The sequence below is a fragment of the Macrosteles quadrilineatus genome, unplaced genomic scaffold (genome assembly GCF_028750875.1).
Source record: "Macrosteles quadrilineatus isolate MER2022 unplaced genomic scaffold, UCM_ALF_1.0 Scaffold_2__2_contigs__length_208266976, whole genome shotgun sequence".
Lineage (NCBI taxonomy): Eukaryota > Metazoa > Arthropoda > Insecta > Hemiptera > Cicadellidae > Macrosteles > Macrosteles quadrilineatus.
Genome location: NW_026542595.1, coordinates 182,174,426 through 182,191,763, shown reverse-complemented (window position 1 = coordinate 182,191,763; position 17,338 = coordinate 182,174,426). Strand labels below are relative to the sequence as shown.

At 32.8% G+C, this 17,338-nt stretch overlaps 1 protein-coding gene across 2 annotated transcripts; it reads right to left on the bottom strand.

Annotated features, from left to right (window-relative positions):
• Nucleotides 1-9,656: 9,656 nt before the first annotated feature.
• On the bottom strand, nt 9,657-14,050 carry LOC128986671 (endocuticle structural glycoprotein ABD-4-like). 2 transcript variants are annotated; one of them, XM_054407156.1, is made up of 3 exons: nt 13,933-14,050; nt 11,165-11,289; nt 9,657-10,001 (listed from the first exon to the last, which is right to left on the bottom strand). In XM_054407156.1, the coding sequence occupies exons 1-3, from the start codon at nt 13,939-13,941 to the stop codon at nt 9,713-9,715; spliced, it is 423 nt and encodes a 140-aa protein (XP_054263131.1). In that variant the 5' UTR covers nt 13,942-14,050; the 3' UTR covers nt 9,657-9,712. The 2 variants fall into 2 exon arrangements, with proteins under 2 accessions (XP_054263131.1, XP_054263130.1); XM_054407155.1 differs by lacking the exon at nt 13,933-14,050 and adding an exon at nt 13,811-13,837.
• Nucleotides 14,051-17,338: the final 3,288 nt, after the last annotated feature.

Here is a 17,338-nt window from a genome sequence, read left to right as displayed (position 1 = left end):
TATAAGAAGTAATGGATTGTCATCCATATATAAAGCCCAAAGTAATCATGACCTTTTGAGAAAACTACAAGTCACACCCCCTAAACCATATGCTTAAAGTTCGTCACGACGAGTAACCTTGCGCAAAACTCTCCATTATTTCATTAATTGCCCTTTAAGGTCATAATTACTTTTTATAGGAAACTTTCCATATACCATTGCCAAAAATACCTCAGCTGTATTTATTTGTTTGTTATTCTTTCAACTTATTCCGTTATTAAAATCAGGTGTGATTATTTGTTTGTAACTGTATTCTGTTTTGTTTAATTCAGCTTAACTTAACCAATCAATATAACCAATCAATTATACTTATGAAGTCAAACTGGGTGAAGTCCGTGGGTAACAGCTAGTTCAAAATAAAGCTGAAATTGAAATATAAAATACCTAACGAAAATTCTCAAACAATAGAAAAAAGTTCTAGATGCGGTTTTTGACAAAAATAAACATTCTAGTACGACTGCAAAGGCAATTACGACCATAGCTACTTTTGCTAAGTAGCCTATAAACAATTAGAAACAGAACACTAACTCCAAATTGAATTCAAGTTCCTCCAATATCAAGGATTTCTTAAATATTAACTAGACATTTAAACTGAATATTGGTTTCGAAACTAAATGAGATTTATGAGTTTCATAACCCTAACTGTTTGTCATTAAATGATTACAAGCCGAAGGTAGATGCAATATTACTCCCACAATAACAATGGGAAAAGTCAGCCTTTGTTTCAATGATAATCAGTCAACTGTAACGCGAATGTCTTCATTTATGTGAAACAGCAACTGACTGTTGTCTAAGTGTGTTAATAATAACAAAAATAAATGTCGATCTAGTAAAAATATTGAATCCATTAAACATACGGTAAACTTATGATTAAGGGTTAAATTTAGATAAAAATCATCACGCATCATTCAGATCTACGATGTGTATCTAGGTATTGTTAGATCAGGGGTATATAAGGACCTATTTAACAAAGCTTATCTTTTTGTTCTTAACGCTTAGTAAATATTTTATTGGAGTCGTAATGGTTTCTTTTACAGGAACAAATAAATTCAAATTGCAAGAGTATAATAATTATTCATAATCATTTGCATTAGAATTTATAATTTCGTACCCAAACATCGGTAGCTTTTGATACTAGAACACTCTTTTAATATATAAATATTTTATGTAAACCTTATCTGGTAAAGTCCATGTGAATCTATTTTCAGTTAGTATACCTGTTTTAAGCTACATATCATCGATTATATATTTGGTCTTTTATATCTTCCTCGGACAGAGGTATCTCAATTCACCAATCATTCACTCAATCATTATAGAGACAAGAATATAAGAGGTAATATAACAAAAAAAATCATAAGCCGTCAAGCGACCTTCAAAGTCTGGAGGTTTAAGTTATTACAAGCGCTCGAACCCGACGCCCGAAGCAGCGTTTGATAGGATGGGGTCTCGTAAAACAAGTTGCCATTAACGCATCAGTCAACATACTCCTGTCTTTTTTCTCTGGATCCTGTTTAGACGGTTCCCGCCATATTCAAGGCCATAGTTAAGTGGAGGGTATTGGAAATTATGTAACCCTAAACGTTCCTTGGAAATTATACAGACTAGAAAAACTGATACTGATATTTTATTTGTTTTAATACTTTCAACATGTTGAGTTTTTACAGTTTTTATTCATCCGTTGTACTCAATGTATGAACAAATCAGAATTGTGTGTGGGACTTCGGTCCTTGAGGTCCTGGGTTCGAATCCTACCAAATCACCAATGTATTTTATCTAAGTGAAAGATGTATGTTTTTAAATGTGAAAGACGATTCCGGCCTAGCGTCCTAGGAAAGAGACCTCGAATTGTTGAAAAACTGTAAAATGATCGTTTTGTTCCAATTAACAATTCTTTTTTCCAAATGAGTGACGATATTTTTACCGCCAGAACTGTGACAAGCTCCCGCCAATATTGAGGTCGCAGGCAGGAAAATGCTTAGTCACCCTCCAGTGAACAGACAGTAGCAGCAGCAGGTCTAGTCGCTGATCTAATGAATCCTTTAATGACTCATCGGCTGTCTGCATCGACATCTTCTGTTGAGCAACTTATTGAGATGCCATCCAGCGTTTGGGAGGAGCATGTCTCGGTATTGTCTGAGGCTGAAACTAGGCCAGGGCCACCTTTTGTATTGTAATCTGGCAACAGTTTATTGATAAATTGTTTCGGTTGTATTTCACTAATGAGTTACATTGCTAGAACTGGGCCAGGTACGTGAAATAGAATCGATTGTGTTTAAAGTGTAAGTTTAAGTTTCATTGTCAGGGAACATATTTAGCTAGATGTGGTAATCAATTAACATTAATATAATAGGCCAATTGTACCAATTTCTCGTGGACAAAGATATAAAGGTAATAATACTCTTTGGGATATAACGTCCTGTTTTGGGAATCACCAAAATCTATATAAATACATAAAAGAAATCTTCATTCAAAAAGCTAATTTATTGAATCCCTGATTTCAATGTGTTGTGTATTTGACCGTGTCCGTTCTTCTATAGACTTGAGCTATATAATACGTTTTAATTTATGTGAGGACTAAAAACACTATTGTTTTTAAACTAAAACTGATATTCAGCATTTATTTTTATGTCAAGATTTGTTCTGCAGAATTTCCAATGATGTTTTTTTGACATCAGTAATCAGATAGTTGAATAGTTTCACAAACCGATGACACAGTTAATTTATACTTAAAATTACAGGGATACTATTAATACGAAAATGTTTTAATGTATACTAAGAATAAAACACTTTTAAATCCACTGTGGAAAACTTGGCAATAAAGTGTGTCAACAGATACGAGCTTCACCACATTTTCTCGCAAATGTTGCTGTTTAGCGAGGTACTCTCCCTACCATTCAGTGCCAATGTCACGGCAACCGTGAACACTGCAACCGGAATGTCCATTCACACATGAAGGGGACCTAATCACCAAACCAGGTGAGAGTAACTGAAGAATAACTACTGAAAAACATGTCTAATTACACATACACGTCTTAGCTATTTAAATAATTAAAAAACGTTGTAGTTAAAAAGAAAAGGCATTTAATTAAATTTACAGCGCCTGTTAAAAAAAAAAACGAATAAATTAAAGGTTATATTTGCAATGCGAATATATGCATAGCGATATAACTATCCAACTCATTATGAAGAGTAGCCTGGATAATCATTTCTCACAAACATTAGGGACTGCACATTCACATTTGCATATGGAACATATAATTGAGAACAAGTAGTATTATATAAAATACCAAAGAGCATTTTGAATGTAGCTCTTGGTAGTTGATATCAGGATTGATAGCACCAAAAGTGATAAATGATGTATCCCTGGGTCGATGATTGTCTATTTAGTCTCTAGCTGGTTGGTTATTCAGTCTTCAAAGTATTGTTAAGCTAGTTGTTAATGGTCAAGCGCCTTAAATTATCTTACCACTATGTTAAGTGGGTTCTTCTTTAATTGTTTAGATGTTATTTTAAGCCCCATTAACGTAAGTAAATTGTTTTTAATAGTAATTTCAAATTATCTTTAGCGACTGACTTAAAATTCTAGTGGCATACATAGGGATAAATGCAAATGCAACTAACGTCTTAATATAGACTTCCCACCAAATTCAGTTTTGTACATAAATTAACGGCTTAAGCGTAAGCTTAAAGTTGTGTTTATTAACATTACTTAATTTAAAACATTCCATAATTGAAAAAATAAACACTCAAAAATACACAAACTCAACACAGACATACACAAACTGAAACTTGTAGAGTGCCACATTAAAACACCCACCCAAACTCAAACCGACCATTCTCTTTTCTCTGTTTACATTTTGAGGTGAGGGTTCATGACCACAGTGCAAACATTAACTAAGTCTTCTGCCCTTGTACGATCAGTGCCAAAGATTGACATAAACTGTTGTGAGATAAACCAGTTAACTACAGGGTACAAAGGTTACTTGCCCTGGAGTGAACGGATAGTCATTGAACTCCGGGTCCAAGGCTCTGATGCAAGAACACCTTACAGAAGACGCCCTCTGCATAGTAATGGCCGTACATTGTGTTGGGTTATGGATTGTATTTGAGTGTTATCATGTGTGTTCAGTGGAGGAAATAGGTTGATAAATAATTTGTTATTTTACATATGCGATAACTTAGGTAGATATGAAGGCAACGGTTAGAAACTAAGGGATGTTTTGCCCTTCTTCACTAGAATGCTAGGTTCAAGTCTGAAACGTTCTTACCCATTGATTCAGTAATTACTACGCACAGACTTCCAGCCCATGTAGGCTTTTCCCTCAAAAGTTTTTTATATTAAACATTACTTTCTGTGCAATCTTCCTACTTTGTAATTATTCTTAAGTTCACATGCAATTTTATTTTGTGCAATAGTTAATAACATGTATTGTTTCACTAGAAGTGCATGTTTACTTTCTCACTATACAGGTTAAAAAAATTGAACGGGGTTTTTGTCACAGCTAATTTGAGAAAACGGCTGGGCGTAGAAACTTGGTAGGGGTCTCTAAAGAAAGGTCTTGGTCTGTAGATAAACCATCAAAAGAGGAACGAAGTATATTCCCTTGGGGCTCTGCCCCAGAAGCCTTTAAATTTTCCTCTTCAGATTTGTTTACATTACGACCATATGCATAATTCTACACTACTTTTTAATGAAACAGCTGTTAATATTTAAATTGTGATTTAATGAATTTGTCAAAATGAAGTACAGTATTTTGTAATGGGGTTTTTTGATTTTAAAATGGATTTTCTTCTGCACGGTGTCATGTTTTGCAATATAATGTTCTATTACCAAATCAGTGGAAAATCTTAATATCACAGTGACTCTTAAAATTATTTATTTTGGATTTAACTTATATCTATTGTATGGGTTGGTTTCTGCCTTTTTTACCACTTCTTGGAGATTGTACGTAGGTGATATTCGTTGGCATATTGCATCTGTAGACGAAACTTGGATTGGTGTAATTATTACAATGAAAAGAGCGAGAAATCCTGGACAATTTATTTAGGCTAAAAATAAAACAGAATTAACACTGTTCTACATTTCTTGAGCAATCAGAAAAAGTCATAGAACACAACCAAGTAGAAGAAATGGAAATAATGTCCTTTTTCATTTATAATCTTTATCATAGACAAACTAATGCGGCTATGAGAGGGAAAAATTAGTATAAAACGCTAAAAAAAAACAAGATCATCTTTTTGAAAAAAGATAATATATTTACAAAAGATTTGGATGATTTCCAACTGTTGTTTGGATTGTGAGCATTTCCATAATCTTTGAATCGCCTGTAATGCTTCGCAATTGCTCGAATTCGAGCAACAGGTACACTAGTTTATAGTTAAAGTGTATCTAGTCCAATTCCTACCCATTTTCTTCTAGCTTTGTTGTTAAAATATATCTAAAACCATTTTTTTTTTCAATGCTGTGGATAATTAAGTCTAAAATTATGCCTGTTGTATATCTAATGAATTAAGTATTCAGTATACTAAAGAACTGAAACAATTTTAGTTTTGGTCCAATCTTACTCTGTACCTTAAATATATGAAATTGTATATTCTACTAAAATGCTATAAGTGCTAAAACACAAAATGAGGAAAACATAAGCAAATAATTAGAGTAAATTTTATTGTTACAATGGTAAGTAAAATTAATATACGAATGGATAACTATTTTAATTAGTATGAGTATTTATATGGAACTAATACTAATATTTCATTTTAAATGTCAACTGCTCATAAAGAGTATGAGTTTGTTCACTGCGATCGAAATTTCAATAGGAATATCAATGAGATACTAGTGGAATTTTCTACTATATTAGGTTGGAAAATACTACATGTTATGTACATGTATAGTACATGTTGTTCATGTTACAAATTAAATTAGTTAAGTCTGGAATCAATACTTTACTTAACGTCATCAGTAGACATTTAGGTTTGGGTGAAAACATAAATTACTTCAATTACTTTAAGGGAACTAATATTCAACGCAAAGTTAAGTTAATCTCTGTTTTTATCATTTTGTTCACCCTGCATTTAGACTATGATAGTTCTCTGGGGTTTTTTGCAATTTTCATTCTTATTCAATATATTCAATATATTTACATTGAGATACAATCGACCTTGAAAATGTTTAAATAAATAAAAATTTTAAGTATATATCTAAAGGTATGGTAAAAGTATATAGTTAGTGTATAGTTTAAAAGTATATTAATCACTAAGGACATTTTTCACCACACTATAATGTTTTTGGCTGTATTACATACGTTAATTGGTGGCTGAAAGTTACGTTTTGCTGGCCATGCCAGCTGTCATCGTAATTTGGGGACCGAGCGGGTTTTTACAGCCCGGGGCCACAAAATCAGCTGTCTGTTTACTTATTTAAAACATGAATGCATTTTAAATACACAATCAAAATCCATAGCATTGCAATAGAATTGTGTTATTGTCGCCGTTCCTAGCAACAATTTATTTATATTTTTGCTGATTCCTCAAATTATTTCTTCACATAACCTTAAAGTTGTAGATGTGTTGACTATCAGTGTGCATTATTATAGTGGTGAATAGTGGTAATAGGGTATAGTGTGGTGAATAATAGCGTTCGTACCACGGACCGAAATGGTTTTGCAGCTCTCGATCGATTTAAGTTCTCGACTTCGTCTCGATCTTAAAAACTATTTCAAGCCGGCAAAAACTCATTTTCGGCCCTAGGTACGAAATATACTATTATATTTATTTGTTTTATTAGGGACTTTATTTTTTATTTCCATTGTAGTATATCTTAAAATATTTTTTGCGTTTTCTGTTACGTTACGATACACAGATGAACGTGAGGCTCAAAGGTGTTACAATCTTTGGATAGATTTAAACATTATAATAAGCTAGAAACCTCATCATAGATGAATCAACTTCAACATAGCAACACACTTTGCAATCTGCACTCTCCTGAGAGACATGACTGGGCCATTGAGTTGCCAAATGTCTAAATTAGGAATCGGCTAAATTACCTATACAGATTAGCATCGTAGTATGTAATCACCTAAGAAAAATATCAGACGCTGTTCATTTGGAATATGTTTAAAACTATGGACTACAACTCTAAGGACTAAGTTTTAGTACGTATACAAATATCAGTAGGCCTATTAAAAACTAAAAACTGGAAAGACTGTAATACCAAAAACTAAAATAAAATACTTGACTACCCTTTTGTAGTGATAAAATATTAAAATGAAGATTCAAACAGTTTAGTGTGGTAATATAAATAGGTAATCATATTAGATTTTTAGTGATTATATCAATTATAAATATATTTATCCCTTTTATGATATTTTAAATGGGCTTACAAGAAAGAAGTATCTGTTTCTTTGAAGTATATTGTCCGGGTAATTTGATGTTTTTATAATCTTTAGCCTTTAAATCATATTACTGCATAGTAAAATTACCTGGAATAGTGTAAATTGATCTTGGTTTTCGTTATGACCAAGTATTCACACCCTTATGGTTCCATACCCTTTAAAAGGTTCAACATGAATACCTTTATCGGAGGGGTATTAATTAAATACACGCCATCTACAGATTTGTATGCTTTATGGTAAACCTTTAGGCAAAACCTATAATTCATTCTTAGCACAATAGGCTGAATTATGATTTACATTACGTTTACCAATTGAGTACAATTCAACTATGCCATTTTCAGTATGAGAACTTTGATACAAAACAAGTATCCTGGGGAAAGTCAGCAGAAGCCAAGTGAGTAGCCTGCAAATGTTGAACTGTGAAAGGTGATTCAGTACTGTTAGACAGGCTGCTTGACAAAGTGTTTAAGGTGCATAATATAACTAAACAAAAAATAAAAGAAAAACTTAAAATTAAATCCACAGGTGTATAATTATTAGTCTAAATTAATTAATGTATATATATTTAATTTATTTTAATACAAATTACCTAGCAATGAACTACCATATATAACAACGTTTAAAACCCCTAATACCAAAAATTTAGTTATTTTCCTTAATTTAATTTCTTGTCATGATAAACCGATTTTATACTCTATCCTTGGAACAGGGCTATTAACATATAAAACAATATACTTCTTGTGTAGATTGAATTTTTATGGTATAAATAATAGAAATTTACCCATTTTTATTTATTATTTTACTTTTATTAATATTAACTGTTATATTCACATGTTGAAGGTAGCATAGCTCCAGGTGTTATAAAGAAATTTATATTTAATATCCATTTAGACAATAAATCTCTAATATTGCTCATACTGTTATGAAGGTTATATGAGACTACAGAGAAGTTATTAATACAAATTCTCTATTAAGAGACGTATCTTATAAAAATACCAACGGGAATTTATTTTATGTATTCTAAAAGATTTTTGTCCACAGTCGATCAGTTTAAGCAAACAATTTCGAATGTTTAACAATTTTAGATTTGTAATGATTTGTAGAAACGAGTTTTGAAAAGAATTTGGACACAAATTCTTATGTTTTCACTCCATTCTATGGGTTTTTTGCAACCAGAAATATGGCTTGACACACCTCGAAGCAAAATGATAACTCTTCTATTGAAAGCAACGTGGTGTTGTTTTCAAAAGGCAACCATTAATTAATCTATTTACAATCACGTGAACACGTGGATCTGTCTGTTGAATCGTATTAACCTTGAGGCAGGCGCGTGATTGTTCATGAAGCTGCTAAGTTATGTTTAAGGTTGTTTGAAGGATCTTATGTACGGGGTATTATGTGACCATCTGTATGAACCACTGTGTGAAACGCTAGTGTTATATAGTCAATGGCTATAATCTTTGACATAAATATATATCTTGATAGTGAAGGCAAATATTTTTAACGTCAACTAGTTCTTGCCTGAATCTTCTACCAAAGACGATCGAAACAGATCGTGTAGTTGGTTTTACATTAATTTAAGGAGTGTAATTGTGACGATTAATTGTTACCATTGAACACACTACAAGCTGCAAAGCGTACACAATGACATTACGTAACAATATTATAAAGTGCGAGACTTCTGTCTAAGGGCCAAGGTACAAATCCTGCTGATCAACAAAGGTTTGGTAGCTTTGTGTTCATACCGTGGCCCGGTGGGTTGAGGACACCATTATGTTCATTTACCTCGAAAGCAAAAAGCAAATTTGTTTTTGTTTCAGGGAGAAACGCTCCTAAATTTAAATCATACTATAATTTTAATTGAAACCACATCATAAGCTTATTTCGGTTCAAGGTTTCATAAGTTGTTGAATACAGCAAAACTTTTCTGAAACGAGCCTAGAAAAAATCTTAAGCCTTATAAAAGACATGGTAAAATGCATATATAGATAGACCTAACATTTTTTTGTCTCAGACTAATTATTGGCCTGACATGGGACTGGAGAATCGTCATCTTTTCATCATAGAGAGTGTAAATGCCAGTGAGAGCGTGTATATGGGTGTTGAAATGGTTTTGAGCTCTTTTAGACATGTAGCTATGATTCACGTAACACTTTAAAGTTCAAATTTAAGTTAAAAAAACATCCTCACAAATTACCCCAAACATACGGTTCAAAGAATACATCCTTCCAAAAAGATTTAAACTTTAATATACAAAACTTATTTACAACCCAATATCCACCCTAGCCTCTAGCCGGGGTCTCCGGTGTAGAAGGCTGGGAGGCTATGTAGGCCAGTGCCTTCTGGATCGCCTCTGGTATGGGAGGGGCTGTAGGGAGGTGTGCACCCTGGGCGACGAACCCTGTCTCGTCGTCTGCTGTGTAGATCAGCTCTATGAGGGTTCCGTCGTCAGCCTTGTATGAATACTTCCCCTTGACTGCGATCACGTTCTCCTCCTCAGGGGTTGCTGGGCTGACTGCCTTCTTGATCGTCCCTTCCTCTTCCACCTCTATGTCGTTGGCGGTTTTATAGCTGGAATGGGTGTTATGATAATCAGCTGATGAACAGCGGGAAATAGCACTTGTTGAGTTAATTTAAGGGGACTGTGACTTAATCTCTATTTTGTTCACAAGCATTTGGTGTAATTTAAAAAATAAGTCACGTGTGACATCAACTTAGACTCCCTATTAAATTGTTAATTTGAACTAAGATTTTTGTTGAAATTTAGTAAGAAAGAAAAAATTTAACTAAAAATTATTTCTAATATTTCATATTTTAAGTAAAACTACTTCTCTGGAAGTGAATAAATCCAACCCATCTAAACATTATTTTCTCAAAATACGTTTTATATAGTTTATTCTACACACACATTTTGTACTTTGGGATGTTTTTGTAAGATACAAAATGTAATAGGTTCTTACAATTTTTTTTATTGTAAACCGTTTATTTTTTTATTTTATTCACACGAGTGGGTGATGCCGTTAGTTTTTTTTGTACCGTAAACATTTTTCTAGATTCATGGAAGGATCCAGAGTTCCAAATAACAAATTTGAGTATAGATCAATTATTTTGTATATAATTAACAAAGGACCAACCAGAATCATTTAACCCTAGTACATGACACACATCTTTAATTATAGCCTCCATTATTCTGTCAAAATTCACATTTATAAAGCTGATATATCATAAATAATATTTACGTGAAATTAATATTTAATATTTTAACACATAGTCTACTTAATGTATTTAAAATAGTACTATAAATACGTTTAATACTCCCATAAACAGCTTTCCAAATGTCTGATTCATTTAAACCGAACCGGTCTTTGTACTGTACCGGCTCACTCCTTGCTTTGCTGTATACGATCCACGCACGGGTGGTTAGTCAATGTGTGCGGGCAAATGCAAGGTTAAAAGAGGCCGCCAACGTCTTATAAAAAACCCCAGATTCTATGCCGTTAAAGTATTTTGAGCTCTTCGAGTTGTAGTGAAAGTGAAACAAAATAAATTTTTCAAATTTATATTTTATACTTTTGAATACGTTTAGTTACTGTACAGCAATTAAGAGTACATATTTGTAACAAGAGGAACAATGCTTTCCATTTGAATTGCCACCATCTGCTTAGGATATAATTTTAACTTCAATCAATCTATATTTTAAATCTTCATTGCGTGATAAACCTAACAGTACTCACTTGTACACGTAGCTCCCATCTTCCCTAAGTTCTGAGTTGGATGATATGATGGGTATAGGTGTGCTGCCTTGGGGGTGGGGTGCGCCTTGGGTGGCCACCACCACACATAGCAGTAGGATAATACTCTGTCAACAAATACCAGTGTAAATGGTATAGTATGTAGATAAAAAATTTGTCTTTGGGATGTTGAAATAACTAATCATTATGCTTTATGCACAGGGTTTAGTTATTGTGATTATCTAAGGTTAGTAAGTAGAATACTGACTCAGAGACCAAGTAGAAATGTCCTGCCGGTTGCGGTCCGGGCCCTCGTCGAGGTTAACTAGTTCGATTTTAAAAGGGGTCGATTTTTGGCCCAGGTGTTTAGGTACTATTGGACTACTTGTTATTTATGTTCTCTAACATCAAATTTTGTTTGTAACGAGACCAGTATTTGGATTGTTCCTTAAGAAACGAAACAATTGTTACCAACGTAACGATCCATAGGTAAAAATATATTGTAAACTTTCAAGTTTAGTATAAGAACATTCCCAATGCTGTTATTATTTATTTTTAAAATACAGGGTGGGGCAATGAGAACGCCACAATTTGTTTTAGCTGTCATATGTTAATTGTTGCAACAACGAATGATCAGCTATGCTTAAAACATCAATCAAACTATGCCATTTTAGTAAATATTATGCTTCGAGGCTATTAACACTGAGATTTGTATGTGCAAACCTATTATAAAAATAGTGGTTCTTGTGCAAAAACCCAGAGATTGTTTGGACCACATTCCATCCTTGGTCAACATGGCACTGTTCCAGATTGGAAAAAATGGTGGACTGGGTAAAAGCTTCTAATAAGCTACTTTAAGTTCGAGGTTTTTCAAAGTAACCCCACAGATTTGCTTGAACCGAAGCTAAGAATTGTCCAAAAACTAAAGTGATTCCTGAAGAAATGCTGGAGGAGTATTTGATGGAGTTTTCAAATGCCTAATGTCAAGTAGGACAAGGACGTCACTTGCAGGATTTCGTTCTCAAGAAATGGAAAAATGACTTTGTTAAGTTAAAATGGCAAAAGATAAGCTGTGTTTTGATGTGCTATTTATATCCATAGGGTGAATATTATTGAGTTTGTACTGCTTATAAATTGGGGCGCTTTCATTGCCCCACCCTGTATATGGTTAGTCGAGCTTTACTAGGTTATTCCTGTGTTCCACAATTGGTACTTAATTATAATTTTTTTACAAAAGTATACATTTTACCAAGTGATTTTAATTAGCCTATTGTAAAAAAAAACTTTATTAAAAATGTATGGATTGTTAAATGGTTTATGTATATATTGTAGTTCAAACCCATACAACCAACCACCTATGATAAACCTATCTAGCGAAGTTTTTTTTTTTTTTTGTGGAGAGTAGACAGTATATCTTTATTTTACAATTAATTAATTTACTTCTAAAATACTTAAAAGACTGTTGTCGTATATTTGTCTATTCTGTAGGTTAGGTTACAAACTAATATGTGATTTGAATTTGTCCTATCCTAACGTAATATTCAAATATAAAATTACTCATATTTTACTGCCACTCCACCATTTCCATAATATAAGACGTGGAAAATAATACGTATTTTGTTTGGAATAATCTATGATAGTTGCTAGGAATGCATGCAGTGATCCTAAGATACAGTTAGTAGTACATGCTGTTGCCATGAATGGGATAACTTTCTATCCAAACACATAATCCACTTAGTAATTCCACTTAGGAAACAGTAATCCCAAATAGGGTATGCAAATAATATCAAGTAGTTATTTTCATTTACAAAGACGTTGGAAAATTCTTACTTTACAGAAAAAAAACATCATATGGAATGTTAGTCAGCAATGCTTTGAGCAGAACTTGTAAAAAATACCAACCTCCAAAGATTTTGATATTATAAGACACAGTACGAGCTAAATTATTTATTCCGAATAATATTCTCATGAAGTAACCATTTCATAATTTAACACATAGGCTACTTAATTTATTCAAGATAGAAGTACAAAATGGATTTTATACTTTTGAAGAGCTTCTCAAATATTCAATGTACTTCAAATAGTGTTTATGCTGAATCGTCTATGAAAAAACAGTAAAATATACTTTTTAAATATACTTTTTATCAGCAGCTTTCTTAAAAAAACCTTTGCGTAATTGATTAATTATTTTTTAACCTTATTGTCAATCCTTGTTATTGAAATCAAACCATAAATCAATAGTTTTCAACTGTTTTTAATTTGAAATAAAACATCTGACTCTGATGAAATAGCTGCAATTTCAACGTATTAAAACTTAACGTTTACTCTTTCATCAATCTGAGTTCAATTACAGTATAATAAATTCTTTCCTTTTATTAGCGAAGAAAAATTAAATTTGGATTACCAAAAAATCGGGTTTAGACAAAATGCAGTATAGTTCCTTGACTCTAATTGACTTTAAATTAATCCAAACTCTAGTTAGAAAGAAGTTTCACATGTAGATAAAAAAACACAAATATATATATATATATATATATATATATATTTTTTTTTTATTAGTTAGTTCGAGGCTGTTGGTACATAAATCTGACAAACAATGGTCGCGATTCTAATTAAATCCGAACCGTAGTTATTATAATAAAAATAGACCTCAGTGTACATCACTAATGGTGTTTTATAATCTAAACCCCACTTTTTATAGCCCGAAGAAATACAAAACTATGTCATTTTAAGCGCTAAAATTCACTTCACAACACTAACACAGCACTCACAATGTTCATCGTCGCAATCACAGGAGCTCAGCAGAAGTATGTCCTGAGGCCTTAGAAGGTCTATTTATACCCAAGCTGTACGCGCCTATTATACATGGGATGGTTGACAGAAAAATTCCCCCTTCTAGCTGGACCGCCCCCTCGCAGCCCGATGTCACCATAGGTAGGGTCTAGGACGGAGTATGGAGTAACTATGGAGTGGGAGGTGAAGATGGGAGGGAGTGATCACATACTTGTTAATTTAATTGGTAACAATCTTGTAAGAGAACGTGAGAAATATGCAGTTGATCATATCAGGGATGGTGTAGAATGTAACAATAACTATGTGTAGTTACTGTTTGATATTAATACTGTGTTTGTTAGGTGCCCAACTTTTAGTCCAAAAATATATGTTAAATTGATCTACAACATATATTATGTAAGTGCTTTTTGTAATATGTGTTACAAAAAAGCACAGTTTTATCATAAAAAATAAAACAACATACACTTGGGTTATTACATAGCTTTTGTAGATATATCTTGGAGAAATACCTTTCTCCGTCTTAGAGACATATTATCTTTAGTTATTATCTCTACCTAAAGCTGTCTAAAGCTGTCTGTCCGGGCAATGGCATTACAGTATAGGTAAACCTATCGATATCTGGATAGATTTGTAGACGGTCACCTCCAGGAAAACTCCTGCAATCTGACCCGACGAACATCTGTGAGAAATAACACAAAACATTGTTCTTTCGAAAATTAGATTATGCAATAGTTAACAAAATTGTGCTTTGAAAAAGATTTCATATGGTAAATCTTCCTTAAAAATCCTAAATCTTCCTTTTCTTAAAAATCTCTTTTGATGTTAAATACGAAGTAAAATTAAAGATGTTATAGTTTAGTTGTCTTTTGTTTGAACCATTTAATTGTCCGAAAAAGTCTACACCATTAGTCTAAGTAACCTATTGCATTATTTGATAAGCCCCGATCAGCTAAAGGAGACTTTTCAGTTTATTAAGCCTCGTCTGACTAGGTGGGTAGCTGAGTGGTTATAGTGCTCGCCGAACAATCAATAGGTTACCGAATCGATCCTGAAGAAATACAGTAGTTTTTTGATTGTTCGAAACTGGTTTCATATGTTTATGATCATTGAGCTTTGAATAAATAATAATTATCCTGACTAATGTAACAGCTGATCTTAGTCAGTAAAAAACCTACACAGATCATCACATCCAATTCTACACTCATCCTTCACTCATATTTGGGTTAAAATATGCATTAGCAATACAGGCGTAGTAAAATAGGCGTCGCTATCGCTATGATTGAAAAAAGTTGTTTATAAGGATCAGTTCGTCCCCAAACAACAACGGTGTTTTCCCTGCAAAAAGCACGGACTTGTTAAAAGCTATGTGTAAACCTAGGACAAAACGGGCCGTTAATAACTAAGTTAATATTTTCCATTCCGCCCCAACCTACACGTGTAGTTTACAATGCACATGCGTGCGTTTCGCATTGCACAATGATGAAGTGCATTGTGCAAGGATGCACACAGACAAAAGTGCATAACTTGTCTGACTCTTCCTGACATTTGCAAAGTCCCCCATGCTCGCACGTTGTCACGTTTCCATTCTGCATTCCAATTTTACGGTGCCCTTTTGCACATTGCATTCAGAGACTTAAAAAAATACTTAGTGTTTGGAAACTAAATGGTGGAGGGTTAAGAATCGGTATTACTTTTCAGAAATACGTCATTCACAATATTTGAGTAGTTGTAGTTGTAGTAGGAGATGGAGAAAATAATCTTAAAGGCCAACCTAATCAAACCATTGCTGACCTGTTCTCTAATATCGTATGCTAATTCAAGCCCATAACTGTTAATTACAGTAGTTCATGTTTATTGCAAAGTATCAGAATGTGCCTTTTCAAGTGTTGGTGAGCTTGAGTGTTGTATACCTGAATAACTAATAAGAATGTTTATTTAATAATCAGTGGAATGCAAAATCACATTAAAAAGACTAAAGAGGCATTATAGTAGTAGAAAAATGGAATTAAATATACTTAAAAACACAGCATGTAGGCAGACAATTCATATTGCCTCAATAAACATTAGGATGACGTTGTGACTCTTTTTTCAAAACATAGCAGCTTCTCCAAGTTATCTTCTTTTATCCTTTGTTCAAGAATTGTTTTCACACCGTGTGCTGCTTGAAGAACACATTATATTAGTAGACCATTGAAGTAAGTTGTTACATGTTCTGAGTCTACTTAAAAATTAAATGTTCGATCTTAACACACACAGATTCACAATAGTTTTCAAAGAGCCAGTAATTATTTATTTTTTTATTATAAAAATTATTAATTGTATTTATAATGCAAGTGGTTATTTCCTTACCACATCCAAAGTAAAACTAAAACTAATAATGTCTACCAAATATTTATGTTTTGGTAAACGAGGTTTTGTAAACATTAAATATCACAAAACCAATATGCGTATGTGCGAATATATTAGAGACTTCAACGCCTGGTTTTACAGAAGGCTAAACATATCGATTGGAACAGGAACGTTTAACGTTTTTTAGAGTAACAAATTTGAAACAATCTTTGTAGTAGACGCATTTTAATTAATAAACGTAAGCTGCATTTTAGTCATCGTTAGTCGTAAATGAGTCATTAAAATAAATGATTGATTTTTAGTTTTTAAATGGTCTGACACAGCGGTAAAAAATCATAAAGATTTGCTCACATTAGTTTGGATGGGTATCAACTGTCTATTCAGTTGTCTAATGACAAATCTTAGGCATAGACTCTTGTATCGTATTATCACATTACAGCCAATTTTACAATCTAAGGAGTAATGTTGCTTAAAATACTAGATTCAATTGATTGATTTCATTTGGGTATTATATCTGTTTGCCAACAAGTTTTTTTTTTTCAAAAGAAACAATCTAATTTTGTTAATTGAAAAGAATAAAAAAAACATCGATGCACTATAATGTTGTAAAGTTCATAGGCGAAACTTTACATCTTAACTTTACTGGATGATGATTGGAGTGTCCAATCGAAATCGATCACCACTTACCATCTTTTTTGCATATTTACCGTCTTGTGAGTAACAGTATAAGCGTAAATATATGTTTTAAGTGTTATAAGACGTTTCTTTTAGTTACTTTCCGTAAATTTAATAACAGGTACAATGCTGATCAAGAAGTTATATACAAAATTACTCAAAATAAGAGATCTTTACCTGAGGGTTCCATTCGGAGAGATAACAATATAACAACTTAATTTTGGCAGTTAGTTGTTAATTTTTTTATGATTATTTCGGGTTCTATTATTCTATTATATTGATACCGTTCTTAAAATAGCTGTTAAGCTGTGAATCTTCTTTCAGGCCTCAGTATTCTTTTGACCTTAGTACAGCCAAACT

Excerpts from the sequence above, each read along its gene's own strand:
- LOC128986671 (XM_054407155.1), bottom strand. Across the intron at positions 10,002-11,164 it reads GATGGGAGCTACGTGTACAA|CTATAAAACCGCCAACGACA; the intron begins GTGAGTACTGTT and ends CACCCATTCCAG.